We start from the raw sequence: 26,929 nt of genomic DNA, 5'->3' as shown, positions 1-26,929 counted from the left end.
CAAATACTCTGAATGTATAATCAAATGATGTGCTTCCTGTAGGATTCTTAACTGATAGCAAAAGGATGAACTCTAGAAATACATTAGGATGCCTTTAGTAAAGGGAACTAACTTAGTGAAATGTCTACCTTTTGTGGGAGGGGCCAGAAATGGAAAGGTGTGTAGTTAGCGAGGTAAAGACAGGATTTTCCCTGAGTTTTCTCTGGTTGTCCAATAAGGCAGATGTGATTAATGAGGTTAAGAGCCTCTTGCAGCGAAATTTCAAAACAGTAGAAATTTTCAGTATATGAATAATGATGCAAGGTCTTTGATTTTGTAGTACCTTATATGATGACATACTGTTTTCTGTAAGCATAGATAAAGAACTTAAGAGATAATGATAGCAAATCAGTGTAAAAAATGTTACAGACTGAGTTCTGTGTTTAAAAAAATAACATACTCAGCTGTTTTCAGGAGGGTACCAAGCTTTATAGTTTTCTGTTGCCATTTATGTAAAATATTCTTGTCTTGAATTACAAAATTTCTGTTTAGATTTGCCCAGTTTTTCCTGTGCCCTTTGTTTGATGAAAGCTGCAAAGACAGGGAAGTGAATGCTGTTGATTCTGAGCATGAGAAGAATCTGATGAATGATGCCTGGAGGTTGTTTCAGTTGGAGAAGGCTACTGGAAACCCCAATCATCCCTTCAGTAAATTTGGAACAGGTTTGCCAGAATACAATCCATTAGAGTTCTGTGTAACATATAAAATCACCAGACAGACTGAAATGGTTCCCTTTCTTTCCTCTCCACACCACATGTTTATTATGATATTTTATCACATTTTCCACATCATAGTCCAAATAGAGCTGGACAGAAACATACAAAACAGAGTGATCCAAAACTTCCAATAGACTGATGAAGCATCCTTTATGATTCTGATAATTACTGTGTGAACGCTGTTTTCCAATTACTGGATTTGTCATAATTGGTACTGTTAAGTCTTTGTGTGTAATATAATGAATGAACTGTTATTAACCACATACTCTTTTTGTTAAGTAGTACTGAATTAGGACTAGGTCAAATTGGAAAGGTCAGCAAAGTAATGGGGAAAATTACTGAGTGAATATATGAAACCAAAATCTTAGTGTAAAACACAACAGTAGTGCATGAGTAGATAGAATGTGCTTGGACAGATCACTGTCTTAACAATGTAGAATTTTTTTTCAGGCTCTATTATTCATAGAATGCATAGTAACAATTCAAAATAAGTACCCCCAAACCTCAGTTTGTTTGGTTTTTAATAAAAAAGCAAATATGTTTTGTGTCTGAGTCAGTTTGCTGGATGAATAGCCGATGAAAATATTTGGTACAGTAGGGTGATGTGAGGGCAGATAATGGGCATTAAGGACTCTTTTGTCCCTCCATCGCAAGAAAGAGAAGAATATTTCTACACCTGTTGATAGAGGGTGTAGTTGAGGGGCTGGTAGCCAGCTGCTACAAGAACATGTGTTACTTTGTTAGTCAATAGAGACACTATAGAGGGCTGTTAGCATTTTTCAAACAGGTAAACTTGAACAAGTCTTGTGAACTCTGTGTATTGATAGACAGGCAAACATCCAAAGTTCATTCAGTCATTTCTTACCACTGAAGAGTTAATATTTAATATTTTTTGTATAGCACTCAGAAATCTAAGTGGAAGTTGCAGAAATAGTTTTCTGTGGTCTAAGAATGTTTCATATCTGACATAAATGAAATGTTTGCTTGGGGAGAATACCCAAAATGTGCACAAATTCTGTAACAGTAGTCATACCTCTTCTTAAATTAAGCTCTAATTGTGAAATTAAACTTTAGCATATAGTGTTCCTGTAGATCTGACTGTGCAGAAGCAGAGCCTGGCCTTGATGGTTTTTATTTACCAGAAGAGATGATAACTGTAATATGGTTTTCATGACAGTTGCAATGCTGCAACTATTAGATAGCTGAGAGGATGTTAGTCTGGGAGAATACATGAGTGCCTCCATTTGGTGCTTTGGGTCATTCCTTGTTGCTGTGCAGCCTGTTTAGCCAGCAAAGTTTCTATTAATTTTCATGTTAGGATCTATATTTTATCTCTTCATAAATTCAGGATCTCTCTATGGCTATGATGGTAATTCTCCAGCTGTACCTGCAACAGTGTCAAGTGCTTTGCCAGGCACTTTCACTGTCTACTGTCAATTTTCCTACTTCTACAAGGTGTTTTCATATTCTTAATGTATTCCAGTACTGCAACAGCATAGTTACTGAGCTAAAGTATTTATTTTATGTATTGATTCTGTGGGAATAAACACAGTAGTGAGGCTAAATTTTCTGCATTTCATTTGTCTGCAGATAATGAAGGATGTCTATATATTTTAAACTCAATACCTTCCTTTTCAAGTGTCATTTGAAGTTTTGCTTTTACTCCCATTTGAAACTTAAGACAGCCTATGTATTATGATTTTTTTTAATGGTTGCAGTTGTGATTAGACTTGTAGCTAATCACCAAACACCTGGACAATATACTTGCCTTATTTATGTAGGTAATTTTGCCTTACTGATTTGTATTAACTTATGTCTGGGATTGATTGTAGGATTTGTTCCCAGGGTGTATAAGCATAGATGGCATGCTGTCTCAGTGTTTTCTTTCTTACTTACTATTTTTCTTGTAAACACACAAGTCAGCCTTTCTTCTACAATTGCCTGACTTAATCTTCTCCTCTCTTCTATACCTGCTTTGATTGTGGCTTAAGGAGTTACTGCTCTCCAAATTAACAGACGGAGTATGAGTCTGTAGTTCTGGTCTATATTCTGTTGACCATTTTGTGTGTCCATGTAATGAAGGGAAGTGAAGTTGATTAAAATCTGGCATCCTCTTAGTAGATTCTTAATTTTTCTGTTGTTTCAAGTTCTTACATTTACTAAAAACAAGTTCTGCTTTAACTGTGAATTGGGAGTATGTCCACTCCAGTCCAGTTCTACTTCATCAACAGTTCAGCTGTTATGAAGGAGAAGCAGCTGAACAGTCACAGTTTACAAATCATGTTTATTTCGTTTAGTACTAGGCTATAATTTGTGGCACATAATTATTGACATTATTTCAGGCAGTGATTCCTATGACAAAAATGTATGTGGGAGTAAAACCTACTTGAAATGAGCCAATGAAAACCATCTTCTGTTCTTTGGGAATGTGATGATTGAGAGTGGAAGTATTTATTGTCTTAGATAAGCTGAGGCAGTGTTGATCCAGTTAAGTTATGATTCATAGTTACTATTTTTACAATAACTATCCATCTGGAGGAAATGAAATTTATTAATTGATATTTTTCTCTTTGATTTCCAAACTCATAAACATCGAGTTTGTTTGTTTCATTTTGGCTTGTTTGTCTTTATGTTACAGGAAATAAATTTACTCTGGAAACTAGACCAACCCAAGAAGGAATAGATGTAAGACAAGAGTTACTGAAGTTTCATTCTACTTATTATTCATCAAATTTAATGGCTATTTGTGTCTTAGGAAGAGGTAAGTTTTGTTCTGTTTGTTGGTTAGGACTTTACATGTATTATGTTTGAAGAAAGTGAAGTGTATGCAAGTGACTGAAAATCTACAGAAAGGAAAAAGTGAAAGCTGTACTTAACCAAACACAGTTTTGCGTTCAGTGAAGTCTCCAAAGCAACTTGCAATGTATAAATGTATGTGTGTGTGTTCTTAAGCTTACAATAGAAAAAATAAGCAGAAAATTTTAAACTTGTTACCAGCTGCTGTCATTGTATAGTTGTCTTATGAAGACTGATGCCTGTCTGGTTGCAGATGGTGGGAGTGCTTTCAGTGTTTTTTTTTGTATTTTAGACTTACACTCCCATTACAAAACATTCTGTATTACCAAAGAATAATCCTAACCTAACATTTAGATAAAAATCCTTAACTTCAGTTCACTTCTAAATTTATTATCAACCAACTGCTTAGAATCTTCAACAGCGAAGATGATATTTTACATAGTTTGCAAAAATCTTAGTGCATTGAAACTTTGCTTTTTGAAAACGTGCTGGCAGACTGATATTTGAATGGTGTTTTACAATAGCACTTGGATGGTCAGTGTGGGTCAAATAAATTAGCAAAGCGGAATCTTTCTCTACAGCTGTTTACAAGAAGCTGATTAAAAATTATTCATGTATATGGCATGGTTGAAATTAAACAGGTACATTTTGTTAAAGTGGGAAAACACAGCTTAACTGAATCCAAGTTCTGTGCATATACTCACAACCAAAGCAGTTCCATGGTCCCTAATTCCTTTCAATTCAGTTTGTTACTCTATCTAATCTGTTGCTTAACATTACATATTTATCAGAGTATGATCAAAGTTTTAATTTCACTATTGCAGGCTGAACAGTAAAACGCATTAGAAGTTTTTATTTTTAAAGGTAGATATGTGTTACTGGTAGATGGGTACATTCAGTGTACTGAAGGTGAGCTGGGGCTGAAGACGATCTCAAGTTTTGGCTAAGATGCTTTCACTCTGAGTAATTTGCAGCTGTAATTCCATGTCCTTTAAGCTTTTGGTGGAAATTGTTGTTTTGTTTTTGTTGGCAGTGTTCAGCGTTGGGCATATCTTTTCTTCAGTTCCAGCTTTCATCACTTGAACTCAAAAGATGCTTTTTTCTGATTACTGAATTTATTTTCATCACAGTTGAAGCCTTCTTTTGATAGATATGATGCATATAGCATATTATTGTTAATACAGGTTTCCTTTCTGAAATTGTTACTCATCATATCCTTAAAACTACTTTTCTACATAATCCATGTCTCTCTCAAAGAATTTACACAATCCAAATTTGCCAGAGTCTTCAGATACTGATTATACATCTTCTAATATTTCTGTGTTTCAGAATCCTTGGATGAGTTGACTTGCTTAGTGGTAAAGTTATTTTCAGAAGTAGAGAATAAAAACGTCCCTATACCAGAGTTTCCTGAACATCCTTTCCAAGAAGAGCACCTTCGGGTATGTATAGAAATACGTCTTCCATCAGAAATTAGTATCTTTAAATAGCATTTTTTGTTACTGTAATACCTTGTGCACTTTACTTCTTTATCAATGTCCATGTTAAGTTCCATATTTCTTTCTAATTTTCTACCCACCTTTCAATGCTGAGTGTAGCATAGATTTGTGTTGTTTATAATAAGGGTTGTATATTTGGTTGTGGCTGTAAATAGCTGGGAGATAATTTAATTCCATTTTTGTTTACATCATGAATGGATAAAATGTTGCCATAGGGTTTACATAACTTTACTTTTGACATTTCATTCTGACAAACTGTGTGCATGTGAAGAGAACATGATACATGCTTTGTAATTGAATAAAATGAGTGCTTCCTTTAGTTTATTGATTCCTTGTTTATTTTTCTTCCTAGCAACTTTACAAAGTGGTACCTATTAAGGACATTAGAAATCTTTATGTCACATTTCCCATACCAGACCTTCAGAAGTACTATAAATCAAACCCTGGCCATTACCTTGGCCATCTAATTGGGCATGAAGGCCCTGGGAGTCTTTTATCAGAGCTTAAAGCCAAAGGTGAGTCCTTTGAAGGTAAAGAATTAAGTAGTAATTTATTGCACAGCTTTTTTAATTTTAGCTTCATTTCACTTAAAATTAACTCCTGTATGTTAAATTTATAGCCCCCAACTGTTAGAATAATTTGAGTTCTAAGTTATGTTATTTAGGTTTCTGTGGAGGGTAAAAATAAATAACAGACGTTCTGACTACAGAAGCTGTTAATTCTTGCACTCCCCTTTACCCTTTTTCAGAGAGTTTTGTGAACTTGGACATAATGATCTTGTCTTTATTCTGCCGCTGACTCTCAGAGACTTCTGTCCATTAATGTCTGGGAGGTACAAGAGTGTATATTGTGTTATTTTTATTACTACATTCGAAACAGAAATACCTTAGCCAGTAATCAAATAATTTGAGTTTGTTGTGTCACTCCAAGCACAGTGTTAGCTAAGTCTGACTTGTGCTATATTTAACTTGCACTGTTGCTTTAGGCGTTAAAGAAGAAAAGGGAATCATAGAATAGTTTGGATTGGAAGGGGCCTTAAAAGGTTGTCTAGTCCAACTGCCCCACAGTCAACAGGGACATATTTAACTAGATCAAGTTGCTCAGAGTCCTGTCCAACCTGACCTTGAATGTTTCCACCACCTCTCTGGGCAACTTCTCCCAGTGTTTAACCACCCTCTTCATAAAAAATACCTTTCTTATGTCTAGTCTGAAAGAACATGTCAGTGTTCTTATATCTAGAACATGTGAAGTTGTTGGAGAACACGTTCGGTGGAGCGCTATGGGAAGATGACTCTTTGTTCACCAATATGGTTAGATGGTCAAATCCCCTTTATTTCCGTGATACAGTAACTTATATGCATTCTAGCAAGAGGCGTGCTCAGCTTAAGATTGGTTACAGTCAGAGGGTCCAGAGTTACATGTAAGGCATCAATAGGTCAGCATACCATAACAATCTGAGGGTCAGCCTCTGGGGCTGGCTAAACTCTGCCCACCTGCAGCTGCAATCCACCCCCTGCAGCTGCATGTGGGGGGAAGCTACCCTGTGCCTGCTATCTAAACTCCCAAGATGGATTTGAGGACATTCCCAGCACGGGTTGCTCATTGTTTATCAATTCTTGTGTGCTCTGCTAACAAGAATTCTCCAACATGAAGTAGTTAAAAAGTAAAAAGAAAAAGAATTTAAAAAAGAAGAAAAATGTTGCTGAAGCATACAAGTGTCATAAGTTCTTACAGATTTGTTTATGTAACATTTTCTTTTGGCTTTCTTTTGGATTTCATAGGATGGGTAAATACTCTTGTTGGAGGACAGAAAGAAGGTGCTAGAGGTTTCATGTTTTTCATTATTAACGTGGACTTGACAGAAGAAGGACTTTGTAAGTTAAACACTGTGTCTGATGGGTTTGTTTCTAAAGAAAATAATTTTGTTTATAGCTTTAAAGTCAATTTATTTTAATTATCTGTTTGTTTGTATGTGTCTAGATCTTCTCTAATGTGCTAACACATATGATCCAATGTAAGAACCAACTTAGTTGAAGTGTTTGATAAAATATTTTAAAGTATCTTTAAAGGAACTGCTGTTAAAACGTTTGTGTGCTAGTCATTCATACCCAAATTAAATAATATTATACATTTATAGATGAATATAAGACAGTACTGAAAATTGATTGGGGACCTGAATCTTAAATTTATGTCTGAGCAAAAACATGTTTAACTGTGCTAGTGGGATTGCATGTGTGCTATCTGTAAGGGTGTAATTAAAAATAAAACTTCACAGGTTTGCGTTCATTGGAATTTTTTCATGCAGAACTGGATTAATTATTAGGCATTTTTTTCTTTCCAGTGCATGTTGAAGATATTATTTTGCACATGTTTCAATACATTCAAAAACTACGTACAGAAGGACCTCAAGAATGGGTTTTCCAAGAGTGCAAGGTATAGTGATTTGTGCTTGAAATATGTGGTGATTATATTTTTGCAAATTTTTGAATTGTAAGTAGAAACAAATTCCTTAGCTGTGCAAATAACCTTTAATAATTGCATGGTGAGTAAATGTTTTAACTATAAAGGTGCAACGTGACACAATTGACAAGTACATTCAGAATACATTCTTGTGAAATACTTTTATAGAATAATAGAATCTAAGATCATCAAGTTCAATTGTTAACCCAGCACTGCTATGTCATCACTAAACCAAGTCTCTAAGTATTCCCTGGCTACTCTGCTGGGTCATATTTAACAAGCTAGCAACCAATTCCTCAAGATCTTTTTTTCACTGTGCCATTTTTCCCTCAGCTTGTAGTATTGCTTGGAGCTGTGAATCTTGGGTCACTTAGCCTGGTTTAGCTGCATACTACTGGCCCCAGCCCATCGACACAGCCTTTCTGGATCCCTCTGTAGAGCCTCCCTACCTTCAGACAGCTTGACCCACGTAATTTGGTGTCACCTACAGATTTACCAAGGGAGCACTCAATCCTCTTCTCCAGATTATTTGGTAAAGCTATAAAAAGCATCAGGCCATCATACCAAGCCAGGGAAGCACCACTTGTGATTTAACTCCATTCACTGCCACTCTTTGGGGCCAGCCATCAAATAACTTTTACCCAACAAAGCACAAGCAGCCAGTTTCTACAGGAGAATACAGTGGGAAACAGTGTGAGAAGCTTTAGTAAAGTCCAGATGAACAACATCTAGAGTCTTTCCTTCTTCCGTTAACAGGATCATCTTGTTTTTGGAGATAAACTTAGTGAAGTGGGACCTGCTTTTCATAAAATCAGGCTGGCTGGGCCTGATCACTTGTTTGTCCTGTGTGTGCTGTGTGATGCTGCTCCAAATGATTTGCTCTGTAACCTTCCTTGACACCGAGGTCAGACTGACAGGCCTACAGTTCCCTGGATTCTCCTTCTGGCCCTTCTTGTAGATGGGTGTCACATTTACTAACCTCCAGTCAATTGGGACCATCTGTGTTACCCAGGTCTTCTGATAAAAGGCAAAAAATGGTTTAGTGAGCACTTCTGATGTGTTGACACATTCTGATAGCATAATGGAGGTGGAGGAAGACATTTCTCTGAGTGAGGATTTTGCATAACCTTTCTTAGTCTTCACTGAAGCTGGAGGAGGGGGAAACATCTGCTGTGAGGGGTGAATTGGAAATTGCAACGTCTATTCTACACCTGTCTTTCATGCATCAAATTGTAGACTTGAGATTGTAAATGCAGTAGGACATTGAATCTCCTGTTTGATCTCTCAGGTTTTTGAGAGGTCAACTAAAACTTTTTATGGAGTACTTTTGTATACTTCAGCCTTTGCTGAACTGTTAATATGTCTCAAAAGTCTATGGTTCTGTGTGCACAGAGGAAAATGTGAAGTATCCTGTTAAAATTCAAGTAGTACTGCACTTCCCAGTGACACTGTGAAATAAACACAGTTTCATTTATATGTGTAGTCTGACTGGTTCACTAGTATCACTGGAGTAAATGTTTTTTATTCCCTGTTACTTTGCTTTATGTGTTGAAAAACTTGCTGCTCTTATAAGACTAGAAATTCTTCAGATACTTCATTTCTTGCATGTTGACACTGCATATTTGTAAATGAACTCTTTTTACTCAAATTGTTGCACTGTTCTTACATGCAAAGAGAAGATTCCATCTTCGTATCTCATTCTTGCATTATTCTTTGGCTCCGTTTCAGTCAGCCCTAGCACTCCTGAGGCTGTGGGGTGAGTCAGAAGAGCTGCTAAACTAGTTTGAAAATAAAGAACCTTCTTCTGAGTTTACTTCCAATTGATGAACTAACCAGACTGAATGTTTTCACAGGCAAATGGACTGTCCTTTTCACTGGTTTTGTTGTCTTAGATCTTGCCATTGTGTTCTGTTCTGTGGCTAAAATGGTGTGAAGGAACACACCTTTTCTGTCTCTACATTTGCCTTTTGCCTGGCTGTGCAAAAGGAACAAAAATTGAAGAGGGAAAGGCTTGCTTCAGTTCATTATCATGCCACAAACACTGTACTGCAAAACTATGCATTTGTATCAAAGTTGATGTGTTCTCATATTATCAGGAAACTTAAATATATGTGCTGTGAGACAGATCTTACTATGAATAGGGTTTGCAGGACTTGTAACATTTCATATTGTGATACTATGTGAAATTGTGAGTTTTCTGTCACTAAAAACTTTTCAAAGTGGTTATAAACCTAACATAAATGGATGCAACAAAACTCTTACCTTTTCTAAAGTTGTGAAAACGAATTAACTACCCAGTAGTTAGTCTTAAAGTAGTCTTTAATGTATGCTTTTCAATCTTTCCTACATTGTTTCCTAGGATCTAAATGCTGTGGCATTCAGATTTAAAGATAAAGAACGACCAAGAGGTTATACGTCAAAGCTTGGAGGAATGTTGCATGTAAGTGTAGAGTTGGGGATTAAAAAATTTGTTTGTTTTGTTGGGGTTTTTCTTGTCCTCACTCCCCCTCCTTTTTATTTCTTACAGTATACTAATTCAGCAGTATGATTATAGTCTTAATAAATGCAGCTATCTGCCAAAGGTTCGTTGCACTTCTTGAGCTTAGGAAGCTGGTATCATCCTACTTAGATCTTAGTTTTGGCATGTTTCCTTCACTCTGACGTTTCATACTTCTATACGTGATAGAACTGATTTTACGGTTACTGGAGTTGCTATTTGATGTCTTCCAGATACGTGCTTTGTCATTCTGAGTCTGCCAGATAGCACAATGTTCTCTAGAGAAATTATTAATAGAGAAACAACAATTTTATCACAAATACAAGTACTGTCTTCCTAAATGTTTCCATAGTTAACAATATCGAAATACTACAGCAAGCACAAATGTTTAAGAGAGCATATTAGAAATGTTTGTCTGTAATACTGGTGCTCCAAGAATGATGATGTAGCTTACACTTTGTATTTTGTGCAAAATTCAGTTACCTCATTTTGCACTAAAGGAAGATCTAGGCTGAAGGTTTTGTCTAGTGAAATTCATGGAACGTTTATACACTGCAGACATTCTCTGTTGCACAGCTTATGTCTGTGTCTACATAGAGGCATTTTGCAACATTAGTTTGTGAAGTCCAAACAGCGATCTTTTAGAATTGTCTTTCTGTTTACTAAAAAGGTTTAACTGAAAACATTTAAATGGATATGTTTAAGAGTTATGTTTGGATTGCTGTATCTTGCTTTTGTTCTGTTAAAGAGATTTTTTGGTTTTGACAAATAGACTTCTGAAACAGTCTTTCACTGATCTATATTTGTTGGATCATTCCTGGTTATGGTTGCTGTCTCCAAATATCAGGCCAGAAAGTTTCCAGCAGTGTTCCCAAAAGCAGAATATTAATTCAGGAATTTCCCCCCCCACCTCCACTGCTTTATTTTCTTATGCTGTGCTTTGCAGTATAAGTGGTAGTTCAGATTATGCTTGTAGTTGCTGAAGTAGTTACAGAAAAGTTACTTTTGTAGTTCTTTTTATTGCCTCTGAGTCATAAAAAATTTATACTTTGAATTAACCAAGCTTAGAACTGTTGTTTGATGATTTCATGCACTTAGAAGTACAAGCTGTTTTTCATAACTTGGAATAACAAGCTGAGGATAAGTTAGCATGAGTAAATGTAAGTGTCGTAAGTTGTTACATATTTACAAAAAAGTATTTAAAAACTTTTTATTCATCAAAACAGAAGTTTATCTTCCAAGCATATTTGTGCTGGTCTAAGGAGTCACTGCTAAGGTCTTGCTTTCATCTTACTTTTCATGTGTCTTGTGCAGGCTTGATGATTTCCAGATAGTTGTTCCCTGATGTGCAGTGACCTTTTTCCTTTGTTTTGTCTCCTTAATTGTATAATTAAAAAAAAATAATCTGATCGTTGTACCTAGATTGGTTTAGTCTACTTTATTTTTACAGTATGTTCTGACATTGCTGAATAGTAATCACAGAATCACAAAATGGTTAAGGTAACATTGGACCTCTGGAGGTCATCTTCTCTGACTCTGTGATGATGATTTGGGACTTAACCTGCCCCCTGACTCTTACGAAGTGACCCAGACTAGACTCAGCCATCTGGAAGTTAAGGAATGAAGCTTTATATTTACATCTTAGCACAATATACAAACAGATATTTACAATATATACAGCTGTATACAGAAATATACAAGTTAAAGGCAGTAGAGAAATGCAACACCACTCCCAGAAATCACAGTCCCCAGGAGGGGCTCCCAACCACCCTTCTGCCTTCTTTCCACTCCTCTACCTTATCCCAGAGTATGCTTTATGTGCAAGGTGAGTTTGGAGGATCAGCAAGGGGGATTAGAAGCAGGAGGATTAGTTATACAGAAGCAGCCCAGGGAGGAAAGCACAGACTCTGTCTTATCTATGGTTTTGTTCTTGTTTTTATTCATCGCAGCAAGCCTATGAGTGAAGTAGACATCACCATTGTTTCCTTGTCACAGACTATAATCTCGTTTTTCCCACTAAAATATTCCAGCTAGCCTCCAACTAGCACAAACTGTCATGCTCAGGCAATACAAAGATAATAAAGTAAACAAACACATTTTGTGTTCAGTTCCAGCTGATGGGAAGACTGTGGCCTGTGTTCCTAAAGGAAATAAAGCGTAGACCTTTGGTCACTAAGTCTGTATTGCCTTGGAAAATGCAGATTAGAAGCGATAGAATACTTTAAAATCTCTCTTCAGGTTTTTTAGTCTGTTTAGCTGTTGATACAGAATGAGCATTCTTTGTGTATGGTGAATCTTTTGGATGAGGCCTCTTAAATTCTGGATTTTTAGCATTCACAGTTGATTTTTTTGTATCAAAGATTTGATTCATTGTTCTTGGTCTCCAGTCCTTTGTCTTTTCCAGAATCCTTTGCTGAGTTACTCTGTGATCTAGAAATCATTCCACTGTAGTTTTTTTGTATAATATATGTACTTCAGAAAGTAATTTCTTAGTTCTGGTCAAATGAAGTAGACATGTATGGGAAACTGCAAGTATTAGGTGTTTAGGTCACCTAGCATTTTTCCCTTGTTAAACAGATGTTAAGTCAACAATTTTTCCTGTCAAACGTAGAGGAATTTTAAGGTTGTGGGTTTTTTCCTACATAAATAGTGCTATATGTTAAAAGATTTTCAGTTTGATCCTAAATACATAATTTCTAACATTTTATACATTTATGTTATGCTTTTAGATAATTGACATAGACTTTCCTTTAAATTATTTTAAATAAAAAAGTAGCATTTTTTTCTTTAGGTAGGTTGTTTTTTTGTTTCTATTTTGTTTTTCCCAAGTGCACTGTGATATACTCACCAGAGTATTTGGTATTCTTTGATCTTTAAAAATAGCCTCCAGGGGTCAGCATTTACTGTGCTATTTTTTCCTTTAGTTACTTCAAAAAACTATTTAAAGGTGGGTTACTTTTTATATTGAGACATAGTTTTCTATATTGCATATTACCACTCTTTTTGCTTAAAATATTTACCAAGTGTAGAAGAAATATGATTGCATAGAGTGCATTAGTGTTTAGACAAGTATTTTAAGTTTTTCTAATTGGAAACTGAGAAGGTAATACAGATTTAGTGACCAGATGTAAAAGTTTTTGTTTCCTTTAGAAAACAGTAGCTTTTCATGCTTACCTTTTGTTTAATTCATCTCTATGTTTCTGGGCTTTGTTTTTTAGTATTATCCTATAGAAGAAGTATTAGCTGCTGAATATTTGCTTGAGGAATTCAGGCCTGATTTAATAGAGATGGTACTGGATAAACTGAGACCAGAAAACGTTCGGTAAGTTAAACTCTGCAGTAACTTGTATTTTAAGAAAGCAGATAAACTGATGTAAACATAAATGCCTAGGTGTATCCTACAGCTCCAAAATAAATGTCATTGAGAAAAGGTTAATTGTTCTGTGTGCTAATATCTCTGCTCTCCATTGAAAATAAGCACTCTTAAATGCATGTAACTTCCTGTTCAGAGAGAACCATCCTTTCGTTCCTTTCTATGCAGGATGTCTTCTTCATACTAAAGTAGTTTCTAGGAATGTACTTGGAATAGCTCAACTGTTACTGAGAAAAAAAAAAGTAAAATTATCCTGCCTCAGTAAAATGCTAGGGGATTTTACATGGAATGCTTTCAGAGCTAGGTCTGGAAATCTGTTAAGAGAATGGCTTTTATCTGCTCTATATGTTTTTTTTTTCCTTGTGGAATGTCTTGAAACTTTGTATAGGTTAGCAGACCTTCTGAAAAGGTTACCAATTTATGTGGGTAGAAATAGCTGTGTCTTTCACTGCTAAAATCTCTCTGACTTCCAGAACATCTTTTTGATATGAGAGTGACCAATACTGCACATGGGCTTTCTTTACAGAATGTGTGTGCTTCAGTACAAATTTCAGGGCATGGTAACTGACCAGACGAGATGTTGAAAAAGGCCCTAGAGGCCTCTCTTTCCTTTTTTCTTGAGAAACTTGAGTCCTTACTCAAGCTGGGTAGAAAAGAGAAGCTGAAAGAGCAAATGTATGTCTGTTTGAATACAAGACTGGTATAAGTGGCATAATATTTTGCCAAGATGGTGATTTACAAGTGAAGGAGTCAGGGAGCCATAGAGAGGATAATGGAAGCAGGGTGGGAAAAAAAAGCTTAATGGAGGAGGAGTGAGGCCTGCACAAAATGCTTGAGGGAGGAGGGGAGAGCCTGTGACCAAGAGAGCTGGCAGAGGATGTTATGGGGGTAATTTAAGGGGCGATACTTGTAGCAATGCAGAGCTGGTATCTTAGCCAAGGATGGACAGAGAAGCTGGCTAGTGGAACTGCTGGGAATGGTTAAGTGCAGGAGTAAACCTTGAGGAACTGAGCAGAAAAGCCTGTGCAGAATAAATGCACTATCGTTCACAAAGGACAAACTAAACTTTACCAAGACTTACCTTTTTCTTTCTTTTTTTTCCCTCCGTATAAACTTCTGTTTCAGTTCTTAAAGAACAGGAATGTTCTGAAACTGCATTATAATACACCAGTGGCATGTATTGCTCTGCCTGACCTACCAGTGTAATTGGAAGATGTGTAGTGAAAGTAGTAGGAAGATGCAGAAAGAGCAAAAGCAGATCTTCAAGGTTAAACTTCTTTAATGCTGTCCAGGAGAGCTAGCTTTTTTGCGTTGTCACAGGCTTCCTAAATTGCACAAGACAAGCTCCTAAAACAAATCTATCACATCAAACCAATAATTTCACTCCTTTTTATTTTCTTGAGTATGCCTAAGATCTTGAAGTCTAACTTAGAGGGCCTGAATCCACAAAGAACTGAACATAAGCTGTGTGTTGAATTTATGAGGTATCATACAATGGAAATAATTAGAAAAATCTTCAAGTGAGCATCTAAAATGCATGGGTACTCCATAATTACATGCATCTCAATATGCCTCAGCTTCCTATGAAAATGAATGGCTCTTATGATATTCAGTGAGAGCCAGGTTAGATGAGGTCTTGAGCAAGCTAGTCTAGTGGGAAGTGTCCCTGTCAATGACAGAGGTATTGGAACTAGGTGGTCTTTAGGGTCCCTCCAACCCAAATAATTTCATAATTCTGTTTTTGAATATGAAGTTCCTGTAACACTGATTGCTGTGCTAGGGACCCTTTAGTAATTCTGTGTATTTAGAAGGAGGGGCAAATATTGGAAAGAGAAGTCAGATCATGCATTGAGCAAAACATGAGATGCAGAACAACTTTCTTAATTGTTCTGTGCACTGAATAGGGCAGAGATTCAGTAGGATAGTATCTGAATTTGTGTCTATTTATATCTATGAATAATGTGCATACAGTCTTAATTACTAGAATTTTGCTTGGTCAACAGTTAAAGTAGCACTGTGGAGCCTGAATTTTCTTTTTTCTTTTTCATTCAGTTGGTTCTTTTAATAGATCTTTGGTGTATATTGTAATATTAAATTAGCAGTGTAGAGGTACTAAGTGTATGAAAACACAGAGCAAGCTCTGCACATCAGTCTTACTATATTTGAACACCTATTCATCAAGGTTTTGGAAGACAGATATACGATACCAAAAAAGATTTTTGGAGGGGTCTGTTTCTGCATATGCTCTAAACTGATTTTTTTTCAGATAGTTTTGGATATGGAAGGGCAGCAAGGCATGCATTCATACATTTCTGTGCATTTTTACATTTCAGTGTTCTGAAATTACTGTGAATTACTTTGAAGTTTGAGCTTCACTGTGTACAACAAAATCTGTCCTATTAATTCAGTTTAAGATGCATACTCCCTTATTTCAAAAAGATGGGCCATTTCAACTAGTTTCTGGATAAATTAGAATCAAATTGGATTTTGATCTGTATTTGCAGATATGATGGGATTCTGGTGTTTCTAGGGGCAGGCAAGTAATGATAAAATAAGTAGAGCTGCCTATGTCAGTGACAGTAGTTACCATAGTAATAAATGCCCTTTAAAGAAGAGGTTATATCATTGCGTGTGGGTGCGCATCTGTGTGTAATGTGCGTGGGATATTGCAGCTAAAGCTTAAATACTTCAAGAGATTATATTTTGAACAAACAATACTCGAAAGAAAATTTCCAGGTTCTCTTTCTGTGGTATTAAATACTTCTCTTTAAAATGTATTTTTGTGTTCATCTGTGTCCCAGCTTTTTAAGCTGTTGTATCAAACTCTCACCTTTAGTGTAAAGACTGTTTTTTAGTAATTAGAATTTGAACTTCTATCTGGTTTTAGAATTGCTTAGGATCAATAGGTAAATGCTTATTAAATCAGTATGAAAAAAATTGATCTACAGGTGCTTAATTGGTTCTGATATTTATTAATGCTTCACATAGCTTTAAAATGTATCTCTTCACATTGCAAAAAGACAATCAGTATTACCTTAGGGAAAAATACCTTTGATAATATAACTTGTGTGTTTGTAATTAGCCAGAGAACTTCCAGAGCATGTGTTTACTTAATTTTTTTAAAAGTTAAGAAATAAATACATGTAAATACAATTACAGACTCTAAGCTTGTGAGGATGGACACTACAGACCACTCATCAGCTTTTTGTGTTACTCTTGCTGCTGGCTGTGACAGCCTTTCAGTAGTCCCTTCCAGTTCACAGTAGCTGAGCATAAAACAGCCATAATTAATGTTGTTTGAAAGTTATTAGTGTGAGGAAGGCATAGAGCATACAGGTAGGGGGAGAGAATTCAAGTCCGTGGAATGTGATCAGAAGCACAGGAGTAACAGTGGCAATTTTTAGAAGAATTTAGAACGTTATATGTGTAGCAAACAGCTGTTTCATGATGTACCTTAAACTCATATTTGAACTTGCAGTTGTGATTCTGCATTCCTCTTTGTTCTTGGTTAAGGGCAAGAAAGAGCAAGATGAGCAAAAATCCTCTTAGAGAGAGGAAAAAGTAATTTTGAAAAGATAAAGAATTTAGCCATAACTTCTCTGAAACATTATTGACCAAAGAAAACAATTGTTTATGATTGTGTGTATCATTTATAGTCATTCTGTAGGATTGCATCAGTCTTCTCACTTTTAATAATGACTTGGCTGAAGATGGAAGTATTCTTTATACTTTATAATTGTGGATCAGTCTTAAATAAAAGAAGTAATTTATTTTAAGGTGGAACACATCTAGAGCAAATACTAACTGAAGATGATCAACTTCAGTATTTGAAGCAAGTGGGGAGCTTTGATTCTTAAGATACTGGAGATAGTGTTTTCATCTCAGCTTTCAAATTCAACCTCTTTTGAATGTTATTTTGTGTGACTTCGCAAATAGGAGACTTCAGTATGTTTAGATTGGAGAGTCACAGTTTTGGAAGCTAAATTTGACAGAATAGGTTTGCTTTTCTGTACAGGAAGGTGTCGAAGTTTTCATAGTAGAAGAGTAATGATGACTGAATCAAGGAAGCTTGTGATCAGAGGGGGATGGTCATCTATTAATTTCTGTGTTTGAGTCTCTATGTTATCTTGGAGTTTGAATGTCTTAGGTCTCACTCTGCTTTCTTCTAAGTTGTTTTTACTGTGTTCTGTTTTTGATGCTGAGAGAAATGGTGCATTTGATCTTCCTTCAGCACTAACCACGTTGTCTCTTTGTTTCCTTGGCTTAAGAAGTAGGTTGCAATTAATACGTAATTTTAAGCATTTGAAATAAAAAAAAGGCTATGTCTTGGAAAATAAAGAGACTTTCAAATCTGGAATATAATTGATTTTATAGCTTCATCACTTTACCATTAAAGAAATCATATATTATTTTTGTTGCAGAGATTTTTGTAGTGTTTCAAGATAGTAAATACAAGAGGGTTGGTTCTCTTACGCTTAAATATGCATAGCTATACCTACAGCTGTCCTGTTAAGACTTAAATATAAGTACATACAAACTAGAGAGTGAGCAAAGACTGATTAAATGCAGTTTTGATAACAGAATTCAACAAAACTTTGATATTTTAACACAGATTGATTGAATTCTGTAGTGCTGCATCAGCAGGCTTACTTGGAGTTTGAATAGTATGTGGCCAGAGTAATGATGGATGTACTGCTGATTATGTGTAGACTAAAGCCATGCTAGCATTTGCTGTTGCAGTAACAACCATGTATTAGCATCTTTGTTCTCTTTATGTTCAGACTGTTGGTCTTCTGCAAAATTATAAGAAGAAACACAAACCGTGAAACCAAATAAAAGATTAAGTGTCGTGTATTCTGATTTTACACCATTTACTGCTGTTTATGCTCATGTATAAATTTATATTTTCCTTTTGATAAAAGAACTAGCATCCAGCTTTACCTGTTGCATTTTTCCTCCTGTTTACTTTTTTTTCCCTCTTATTTATCTTTTTTCCTCTTTTTGCTTTCTTTCACTCCTTTGTTCTCTTCATAAATTCTCTGTTGCAGTGGTTTAGTTTCTACTGATCTAAAATCTTCCTTTATATCATGGTTTTATTTATGATTTCCTTTTTGCAACTCCATTGCAATTCACCTACACTAAGGACTTTTCTTGGCATCAGTGTTGGGGTAGCTGTGTTCCCAGTTTGATATTGTTCAAAGTCCTTTTTAAAAGTTTAGCTTTTCAAATGTTATTTTCTTAACAAACTGTGTTTTTTAAAAAGTATGGAAAAATATCCATATTCACAGATGGTAGCAAGTATCCATATGTGCTTCTGTGTGACTGAACCATAACAGGAATTTTTCATATTCTCCTCCCTCCCACCCCTGCACTCTACTTGTTGCGTTCAGTAGCTTGGTTTTCCTAAGAGAGAAACCTTTTTAAGATGTAAGTATAATTTTTCACTTGTTCAAACTGCATTGGGTTTTGCCAGCCATCTGTGAAGATAAGGGAATAGACTTGGCATGTGTTGCAGTCTTAACTGAAAAGTGTAATATTCCCATCATCTCCAGTACAAATTTTCCCCTTCATCGTCTGCAGAATAAATGCTTTTATTAAAGTCTAAGAAGCTAGTGACTCATTGGATTAAGCAACTAAAGAACATTTTCCCCTAGATAGCAAATGAGCTGTTTTTTCCACTCTTGGTAGCTGAAGTGCAGCACTAGTACTATTCTAGAGTGAAGAAAAATAAAATGAATGCTGAAAATGTTGATAGAGAAATTTCTAAGGCTTAGAATGTCAGATACTGAGTAGTTCATTGCAGCCAGTGATGCTTTTCCCTGATGATAAACATGATATAAATATAGAATGTGTGTGTTTATTTTTTAATTGTGGTGTATCTGAGTGAAGATCTTGAAAATCACTTTTTTCTCATTCACTTCTCTTTATAAACCAGTGTGTTTATATAGACTTAGTTTTATTGAATCCTAACAAATAACTTTTGCTTCTACAGAATGATTAGAATGCTGCATAGCAACATTATATCTCTCCACATGTAGTTTACCCTCTTAGCCTGTGTTCTCACTGGCTTTGCATAGCCTGTATGTCTTCATACCAGTTTTACTGAGGATTTTGAAGGAAGTTATTTGAAGGAAAACAGACCTAGGTTTTTTGCCAATTTTGTCACAGTCTTGTTATTTTATACATTTGAGTAAGATAATGTGTCGTATTTTCCCATTTTTTGACACTATCATCATTGGGAAGACAAGCTTAAATTTGTTCCTAAAAAACCCAGTTGTTTCTTAAGTACAAATTAATTTTTGGCTGTTACTAATGCCACAAAATTATGGTCTTAAAGTCTGTTACTTTTTCACCCTTAGCAGCCTGGGTTTTTTAATGTAAATCTGGAATAGAACAGTTGAGAATCTTTCCTGAAAGTATTTATTTTAAAGCATGAATTCTCTTCTATCTAACACTCTTCTGTGGATCTGTCACTTGTAGTTCCACTTCAGATTTCAGGACAGTAAAAACCAAGATGCTATCAAGTAAATATGTTCCACATTATAGAAAACATCCTTCTTTTTGAAAATTGACTATAACTGAAGCCTACAGTTTACATGTACAAGAATACACATACAGAAGTAAACTGCATTTATAGTTTTACCTATGTTCCATATTAATGAATGGCTTGGATGCCTAATTACATTGGTTGAGTTTAAATATGATGCAGATATCCTATCAAAGACTGCTTCTCTTGCCTTTCAGTGCATTTCAATGATATCTTAAACCATGTGGCTATGCATAGCACTATACAGCGCAACAGAAATGAAAAACAAAAGTAACATTATATAACTGGTAACTTGAAAAAAGCATCATGGAACATTTAAGTAACTGCATGGTATTGTATTTCTGCCTGCAGTGCTTCTTTTCCCGTCTTCTGTGCTCATGGCCCTTGCTGTTGGCGCTCATGTCTTGGTTTAGGTTGTAATTCTCAGGCAGATAAAATGCCTTTTAGGTTGTTTTATATGTTTGTGGGTAGGTTTCTGAGTGCTCAAAGTGTAAGTAATGATTCCAGTAGTAAATCAGGGTATAGGGAGGGTGGTAGGATCTCTTGAAGCAGAATTACTTGAGGAATTGCAGTCACGATTTCCACAGTTTTGTTTTATCATATGTTGAGGAGACAATTATTTTTAGCTCTCTAATTTTAGTATGTTCTTGCAGCGAATGTTTGGGTGCTTGGGTTGTCACTACTGCTTGAGCATTGGTATATTGAAGAAGGGTAGGAGGAGGAAATGTTGAAAAACATATGCCTGTATATATATTAGCTCAGATCATGTAATTATTGGAATTTTATCAGGATAATCTTTTAGCTTAATCCTCTTTTTTTATTACCTGTATTTTTTATTTAATGGATGGAAAGGCCTGAAAATTGTAGTAGACTTTATGATTTTTATAGTTTCTCAGCAACTTCATCTGTACATGTTAGAGCTATGGCTCACCAGCTGAGCTGTCCCGAGTTAAAATGCAAAGCATAATAGCATATTTCTATGGCTCATTTTAATATAAATAATAGAATCTCTAATAAATTTCACCTTGTTGACCAAGCTAGTGTCTGCTGTGTTGCAAGAACAAATATTCTCTATCGTTGAAGTGCTTAGGTATTAGCTGAATATATTTTTAATATTGTTCCTCTTGTATAAAAATTAACTGTAACATACAAATACAAAAGCAGAGTGAAGTAACAATAAAATTTGTAACCATTTCTATTGCCATTGGCAATAAGAGATTAAATAATGTATCCCAAAGGTGAATATTTTAATTCTGGTTTGGATTTTGCTGAACTTCTGCCGAGAGAACAGGAGTAAAAAGCTTTTCCTCCTCCAACCAGAGAAAGTCTGCTTCCCTGAAAAGTGAGATTTGATTGCCCCTGTTTTTTGTGTATGATTTAAAATACAGTCTTAAGATTAGACTGTGGTGCAAGTCCTGCTTCAACTTTTGAATCTCTTGCTAGACAACATGTCCTCACAGTCCCATTGAGTCTGAGATCTACTTCTTCTTATTTAAATGCATCTGATGCTACTTATTTACCCCACTGTTGTTCTACTCCCAAGTGTAATATACAGATTTGAAAACCCTCAGAGGAATTTAGAGCTAAATGCAGCAGAATCCTGTTTTCTATAGCTTTCTTGATTATTTTGAAATGAAAGAGGAAGAACAAGGACATAGGCATTGACAGTATTAGTAGTTCACATATTTAAACTTCTCAGAGCTTTGCAGAATTCATCCCAAGTGAATTCTCCAGTGCCATGTTTGCTGTCCTGGTTTGAATTAGAACAAAGCTAATTCTGTGATTTACTTTGCAGCTGTCTTCTAAGTACTTGCACTTATTGGCTGGCCCAGCCCTAGTCCTTGACATTTGTAAAGTAAAATACTGTAGTTTGAGGCAAAGCCATATGGCTGTTTTGATTTGAGCCCCACTTTTCATACACACAGGAAATACCCAACAGAGTGTTCCTGGCTTGAAAATACTGCGATTTAGAAAAGAATACTTATGTTGCACATATTTTGATGTTTTAATGTTCATTTTAGCCATCTGCACAAGATTTGGTAAAGCTCATCACTGTGCTACAATCTAGTGATTGTTAAATATACATCGGAGGTATTTGTGCTAACTTCCACCCTTTGGGAATTCTGAAATGAGAATATGAGAATGACTAAAAAAATGAAGATATTCTCTTATTGTCAGATTATGAGTAGAAGAGTAACACTGCAGTAATGTAATCCAAAATGCTACATCCAGTGTAAAATTTCTATAGTAAGTATTTTTTATGTATCCTGAATGTTGATCTGGGCGGTATGAAAAACATTGTAGCCGCTTCATTTAATTCTGTAGAAGATCTTAAGGACCACTTCTCTTTTTTCTGGAACAAGTACAAAGCCTGAAAAATAGAAATTGGATGCAACAATAATTGTGTGTACCTCTACATTTTATCACTTCAGAAAAACAGTGAAATTAAATGATGCTGTGAACCTGATTTCATGATTAATCTTGGTGTGTGGTTTAGCATACATACACTTGCCATCCAGATGTACTCTTAATTGCCCACGTGCTATTTGCATAAGTAAATGCATTCTAGTGATAGAACAGAAATAGTGTTCTGACTAATTTCTCAGCCTTTTCTTAGATATGTTCATGACAAAGTGCTTTGTCTCTGTTTTCAGAGTTGCAATAGTTTCCAAGTCTTTTGAAGGAAAAACTGACCGAACAGAAGACTGGTATGGAACACAGTACAAGCAAGAAGCAATTTCTGATGAAGTTATTAAGGCATGTTATTTTTTTTAATATATTCTAATAAATGCAAATGAAAGACAGTGGTAAATTCTTTGTCTAATTTTCCATTGAACTGAAGGGAGAAGTAAAATCTGCTGCTCTACATAGTATGAAAATTGCACAATAAGTCTGTTTAATACTGTGAAAAGTATCTTATATTAGTCTTTAGATTGCAAATGTTTATTGCATAGGACAGATAAATTTTAATGGTTTTAAACCATATCAGTACAGGGAATGCTATACCACTTTTGCTATAAAAGATCGTAATATGCAGTGTCTACTTAAAAATGTGAGCCTTAAGTTTTTTAAAACTTAGAAGTCTTTATTAAATGTTAATGAGATAACCTGTTCTTCAGAAAGGAGTGTTTTTACAACTGTGCTTTTGAAATTGGTGGGGAAAAGTTTCTTAACTGTAAGGGTGACATAGCACTGAAACAAGCTGTACAGGGAGGTTGTGGAGGTTTTCTTCTCTAGAAACTTGCAAAACTGCCTGGACACGTTCCTGTGTGACCTGTCTAAGCTGATTCTGCTTTGGCAGGGAGGTCAGACTTGATCTCCAGAGGTCACTTGCAAGTCCTAGCATTCTATGATTGTGATTTTGCAAATGAGAGAATTAGTACATTTTACTAATTAAGTAAGCTCCTAAAAATGAAAATGACAGTAAAGGTAGACAAATCCTTATTGAAATTAATTGATTGATCTATTATTTTAAGAAGAGGTGACAGTAAAATTCACCCTGCAGCTAAACTGGGCCAACCAAGCATACTTTGAACCAACATGGCATAGGAACACTGCACTTTCTTTAGCTTGTCCCTGCCTATGGTCTTGATTAGCATTCGTGCTTATGTATATAGTTTAATACCATAGTTTAGAGTTCACAGTAGCAGAAAATTTGAGCCACAGAACCACCTTGTACTTTACTATAAAATTTTCAATTTACTTTTTATCGCTCATCTTCCTCCTCAGCCACATCATCCTGTTAATAACATACTTCAAATTGGATTCCCGGATATTTTTATTTTCTTGTTATCCCAATAGCATTTATACATAAGTTAGTGGTACTTTGTTGCAGCATAAGATAAATATATCCATTAATTAGGCAGAAATTCTACTTAGCCTCATTGATTTCTCCTACTTACCTAGAAATGGCAAAATGCTGACCTGAATGGGAAATTCAAGCTTCCAATGAAGAATGAATTCATTCCTACTAACTTCGAGATCTTGCCATTGGAAAAAGATGCAACACAGTACCCTGCCCTTGTCAAGGTATGCTATCTGTACTTGTTATGTAGCTGACTTTGGGAAGTTAGAAGTAAATTCTGATGTTTCTAAAATGCAGATCATGTCATATTCCAAAATACGATAAACAAAAGCATAGACAGCTTTGCTAGGAAGACAGTAGAAGGCTCATTCGTGCTAAACATTGAATTATGACTATTTGGGTTCCTACAAAAATGAATATATAAACATCTTGAACTCTGTTGTTTTCCAAGCATGTTAACAGTTGATAGAAATAGTATTGAAGGTGTTCATTCAACAGAAGGGTGGCTGCTAACATTCTTTCGAGCAGTTTTCAGTGAGTTGTGGGTGTAGACAAGGCTATTCTTTTGTAACTGTGTGTGGTAAAAGCTTGTGGTGTTATGCAAAAAGGTAGAGATTTAAACATGTAAATAAACATCACTGTCCAGTCTTCTGGAAGCATCTTTAATGATCTTAACACATTCAGCAAATCTCAGGTACCTTTGACAGTCCTTATCTTTCTTCTAGGCTTATTTGGAGGATAAATAAGAAAAATGTTCTGTTTTAATGTTGTGCTTCAGCTTGAATATTCAATTCAGGGATACTTTTTGTATGCTGGATGTCTGCTTTAGTGCAGAGATCCTTCAGGAAAATGTTTAGTTTTCTGCATGAGGTGTTTAGGTATATACTTGAGCAGTATTATTAACAGGACTGAGCACATGTTTGTGCTTGTGAACTGAAACCCTAAAGCTCAGCAGGGATACTTATTACAGCTCTATTCAGTAACATTGGTTTGCTACAGAAACTTCATGGTTCTTTCGTGTCTCTACTAGCTAGGTAATTGATCTACACAAAAACTTTGCTTTAAGGCATGTTTGATTTAGAAATGTATTTGCCTTTAGTTTTTTCTTTACACTTAAAATATATTTTCTGAGGGAAGTTTTTTATAATCTTCTGTACTTGATGAAATAGAGACTATTTATTTTGCCTGCATATTTTCTTCCCAGTTCTGTCTGTACTGTTTTCACATTTCCTAGACTTTAACAGCAAAACATTTCAAGAGCTGAATCCATAGAGATTAGGTCAAAACAAAACAAAAAACAGACACACAAAAGCCAAACAAAAAAAACCAAACCAACCAAACAATCCTGAACAACCAAAACAAAAAGAACCCCACTATGAACTGGACCAGTGTTATGAAAAAGAAGAGGGATGGGAACATAAATGCAGCAGCAGGATGGCCATTTTCACTGACAGTATATCACTAGGTCACCTCTGTTGTAATAGCACATCTTGTCCTGAAAAAACCCTCAGGAAAGAGGACATTTAAGAAATGGGCTTTGGCCTGAGGGGCAGACTGCATATAGTGATCTCTAGCTATTGGATCGTATCTCCAGGGACATGACTATACAGTTACATCCCTGGTGTAAGATGTATTCTAAACTGTACAGTAGCAATTCAACAGAGAAAAAAAGTGTTACTTCAGAGAGACAGTAATTTGACTTTTGTTAGTATGCATCAAATATTGTGTAGAGGGTGTGGTTTAAGAGACATGAGTTACTTACTCTGTGCAAGAAAGGAGAAGAAAAGTATAATGCCAAATCCCTGAGAAGCAATGAACATCTGCTTAAAAACATGAGAAAGAGAAATAATTTTGCATTTACAAGTTCTTTTCAGTATATAGCAATTTAAAGATGGATATTGGGATAAATTTAACTAGAATTGAAACAGAATCTATTTCACAGCTTTTGTAGGAGAAAAAGCAATAGGAGACATTTAGATTCTTTCCTGTATGAGGATATTACTCTGAAAGAAAATGGTTGGTGACAGATCCTTTAGTTTCCAACTAGTTTTCACTGCTTTTTCTAAAGGCTTGTGGGTTTTGTTACTAACACTACTTTAAAACAACATACAATGAATTAATTATTTTACTAAAAGCATTGAACACACCATTATAACCTTAGTCTAAAACATGTAGCTGTAATGCTGCATAATGGAAAAGTTGTCGTTTAGATCAGCTGTTCAGTCACAGTACTGCAGCCATTCAGCTGCTTGTTAAGGTGATGTGATAAGCAGCCTCAATATGGATATATATGGATGTATGCACTAATCTATATAGTAAGAATATAAGTTAGAGAATTCAAGGGGACAACAGTAAATTGAGATTTGAAGTGGTGAGGAGACTTTTAAAAAAATATTATATATTACAGTTAAAAGTTAGGTGACTTAACCTTTTTTCTTGACACAGGACACTGCTATGAGCAAACTATGGTTCAAGCAAGATGACAAGTTTTTTTTGCCAAAAGCTTGTCTCAACTTTGAATTTTTCAGGTATGCAATGTTAAGTATATTATAAATCACTCTCCAAAAGTTTCTTGTTTGTTGAGGATCTGCTTTTCTGTGGCAAAAACTTTTTTGCACGTATTGAGGCTTTATATGTTTTGCCATTGGGGATATACAATGACATCTAAACAGTAAACAGGCTTCTGTAAGTTCGCAGTAGTTGAGTAGCAAGCAGTTTGAGGTGCTCCAGCTATACTAACAGGAAAGTTTTGCCTGAAAAGACTTTCTATACAAACTTTCTTCTCTGTTTTATTTTCTGTACCTGAAATATTCCTTCAAATCTGCGTATTGCAATATATCTCTGTGAAACTGTGTGTGTTATTTTTAATTGATGATTAAGTCATAGCTGTTTAAAGATAGTGCTTTCTTTATAAAATGCTATTCTGGTAGTGATTTTATGTTTAAATTTTATTTCTATTTCCATAATAAAATCTTAAGTGCTTCAAATGGTGAGATTTTATGTAACTGACACTAATAACTGATTATTTTTTGCAGAAGAACACTATTATCAATGATTGTGTGATTCTCACCTCAGGATCCATGATGAATTGCAGCAATGTTAGTTCTGCTATTTTTGTCAGAGGAAAATTACTTTTTTTTTAGGTGAACATGATGATGTACCTTCTTAGTGTTCCTTTCAAGTAATAATTTCTAGCT

General features: G+C 35.4%; 1 protein-coding gene across 5 annotated transcripts in view; it reads left to right on the top strand.

Annotated features, from left to right (window-relative positions):
* Positions 1–26,929, top strand: part of IDE (insulin degrading enzyme) — a 71,460-nt gene that overhangs the window by 14,384 nt on the left and 30,147 nt on the right. For 3 of the 5 annotated variants that reach the window (XM_064144690.1, XM_064144688.1, XM_064144687.1), the window contains exons 4-14: positions 532–701; positions 3,394–3,516; positions 4,881–4,993; positions 5,403–5,565; positions 6,832–6,924; positions 7,392–7,483; positions 9,870–9,950; positions 13,226–13,329; positions 22,582–22,684; positions 23,834–23,956; positions 26,178–26,260. In XM_064144690.1, the coding sequence (XP_064000760.1) occupies positions 532–701; positions 3,394–3,516; positions 4,881–4,993; positions 5,403–5,565; positions 6,832–6,924; positions 7,392–7,483; positions 9,870–9,950; positions 13,226–13,329; positions 22,582–22,684; positions 23,834–23,956; positions 26,178–26,260 (1,248 nt within the window). Of the gene's footprint in view, positions 1–531; positions 702–3,393; positions 3,517–4,880; positions 4,994–5,402; positions 5,566–5,818; positions 5,883–6,831; positions 6,925–7,391; positions 7,484–9,869; positions 9,951–13,225; positions 13,330–22,581; positions 22,685–23,833; positions 23,957–26,177; positions 26,261–26,929 lie in introns of those variants that run through there. The other 2 variants (XM_064144689.1, XM_064144691.1) reach the window with 2 other exon arrangements.

The sequence above is a fragment of the Pogoniulus pusillus genome, chromosome 6 (assembly GCF_015220805.1).
Source record: "Pogoniulus pusillus isolate bPogPus1 chromosome 6, bPogPus1.pri, whole genome shotgun sequence".
Lineage (NCBI taxonomy): Eukaryota > Metazoa > Chordata > Aves > Piciformes > Lybiidae > Pogoniulus > Pogoniulus pusillus.
Note: the sequence above shows the minus strand (reverse complement) of the source record. Positions and strands in the feature narration are given on the sequence as shown.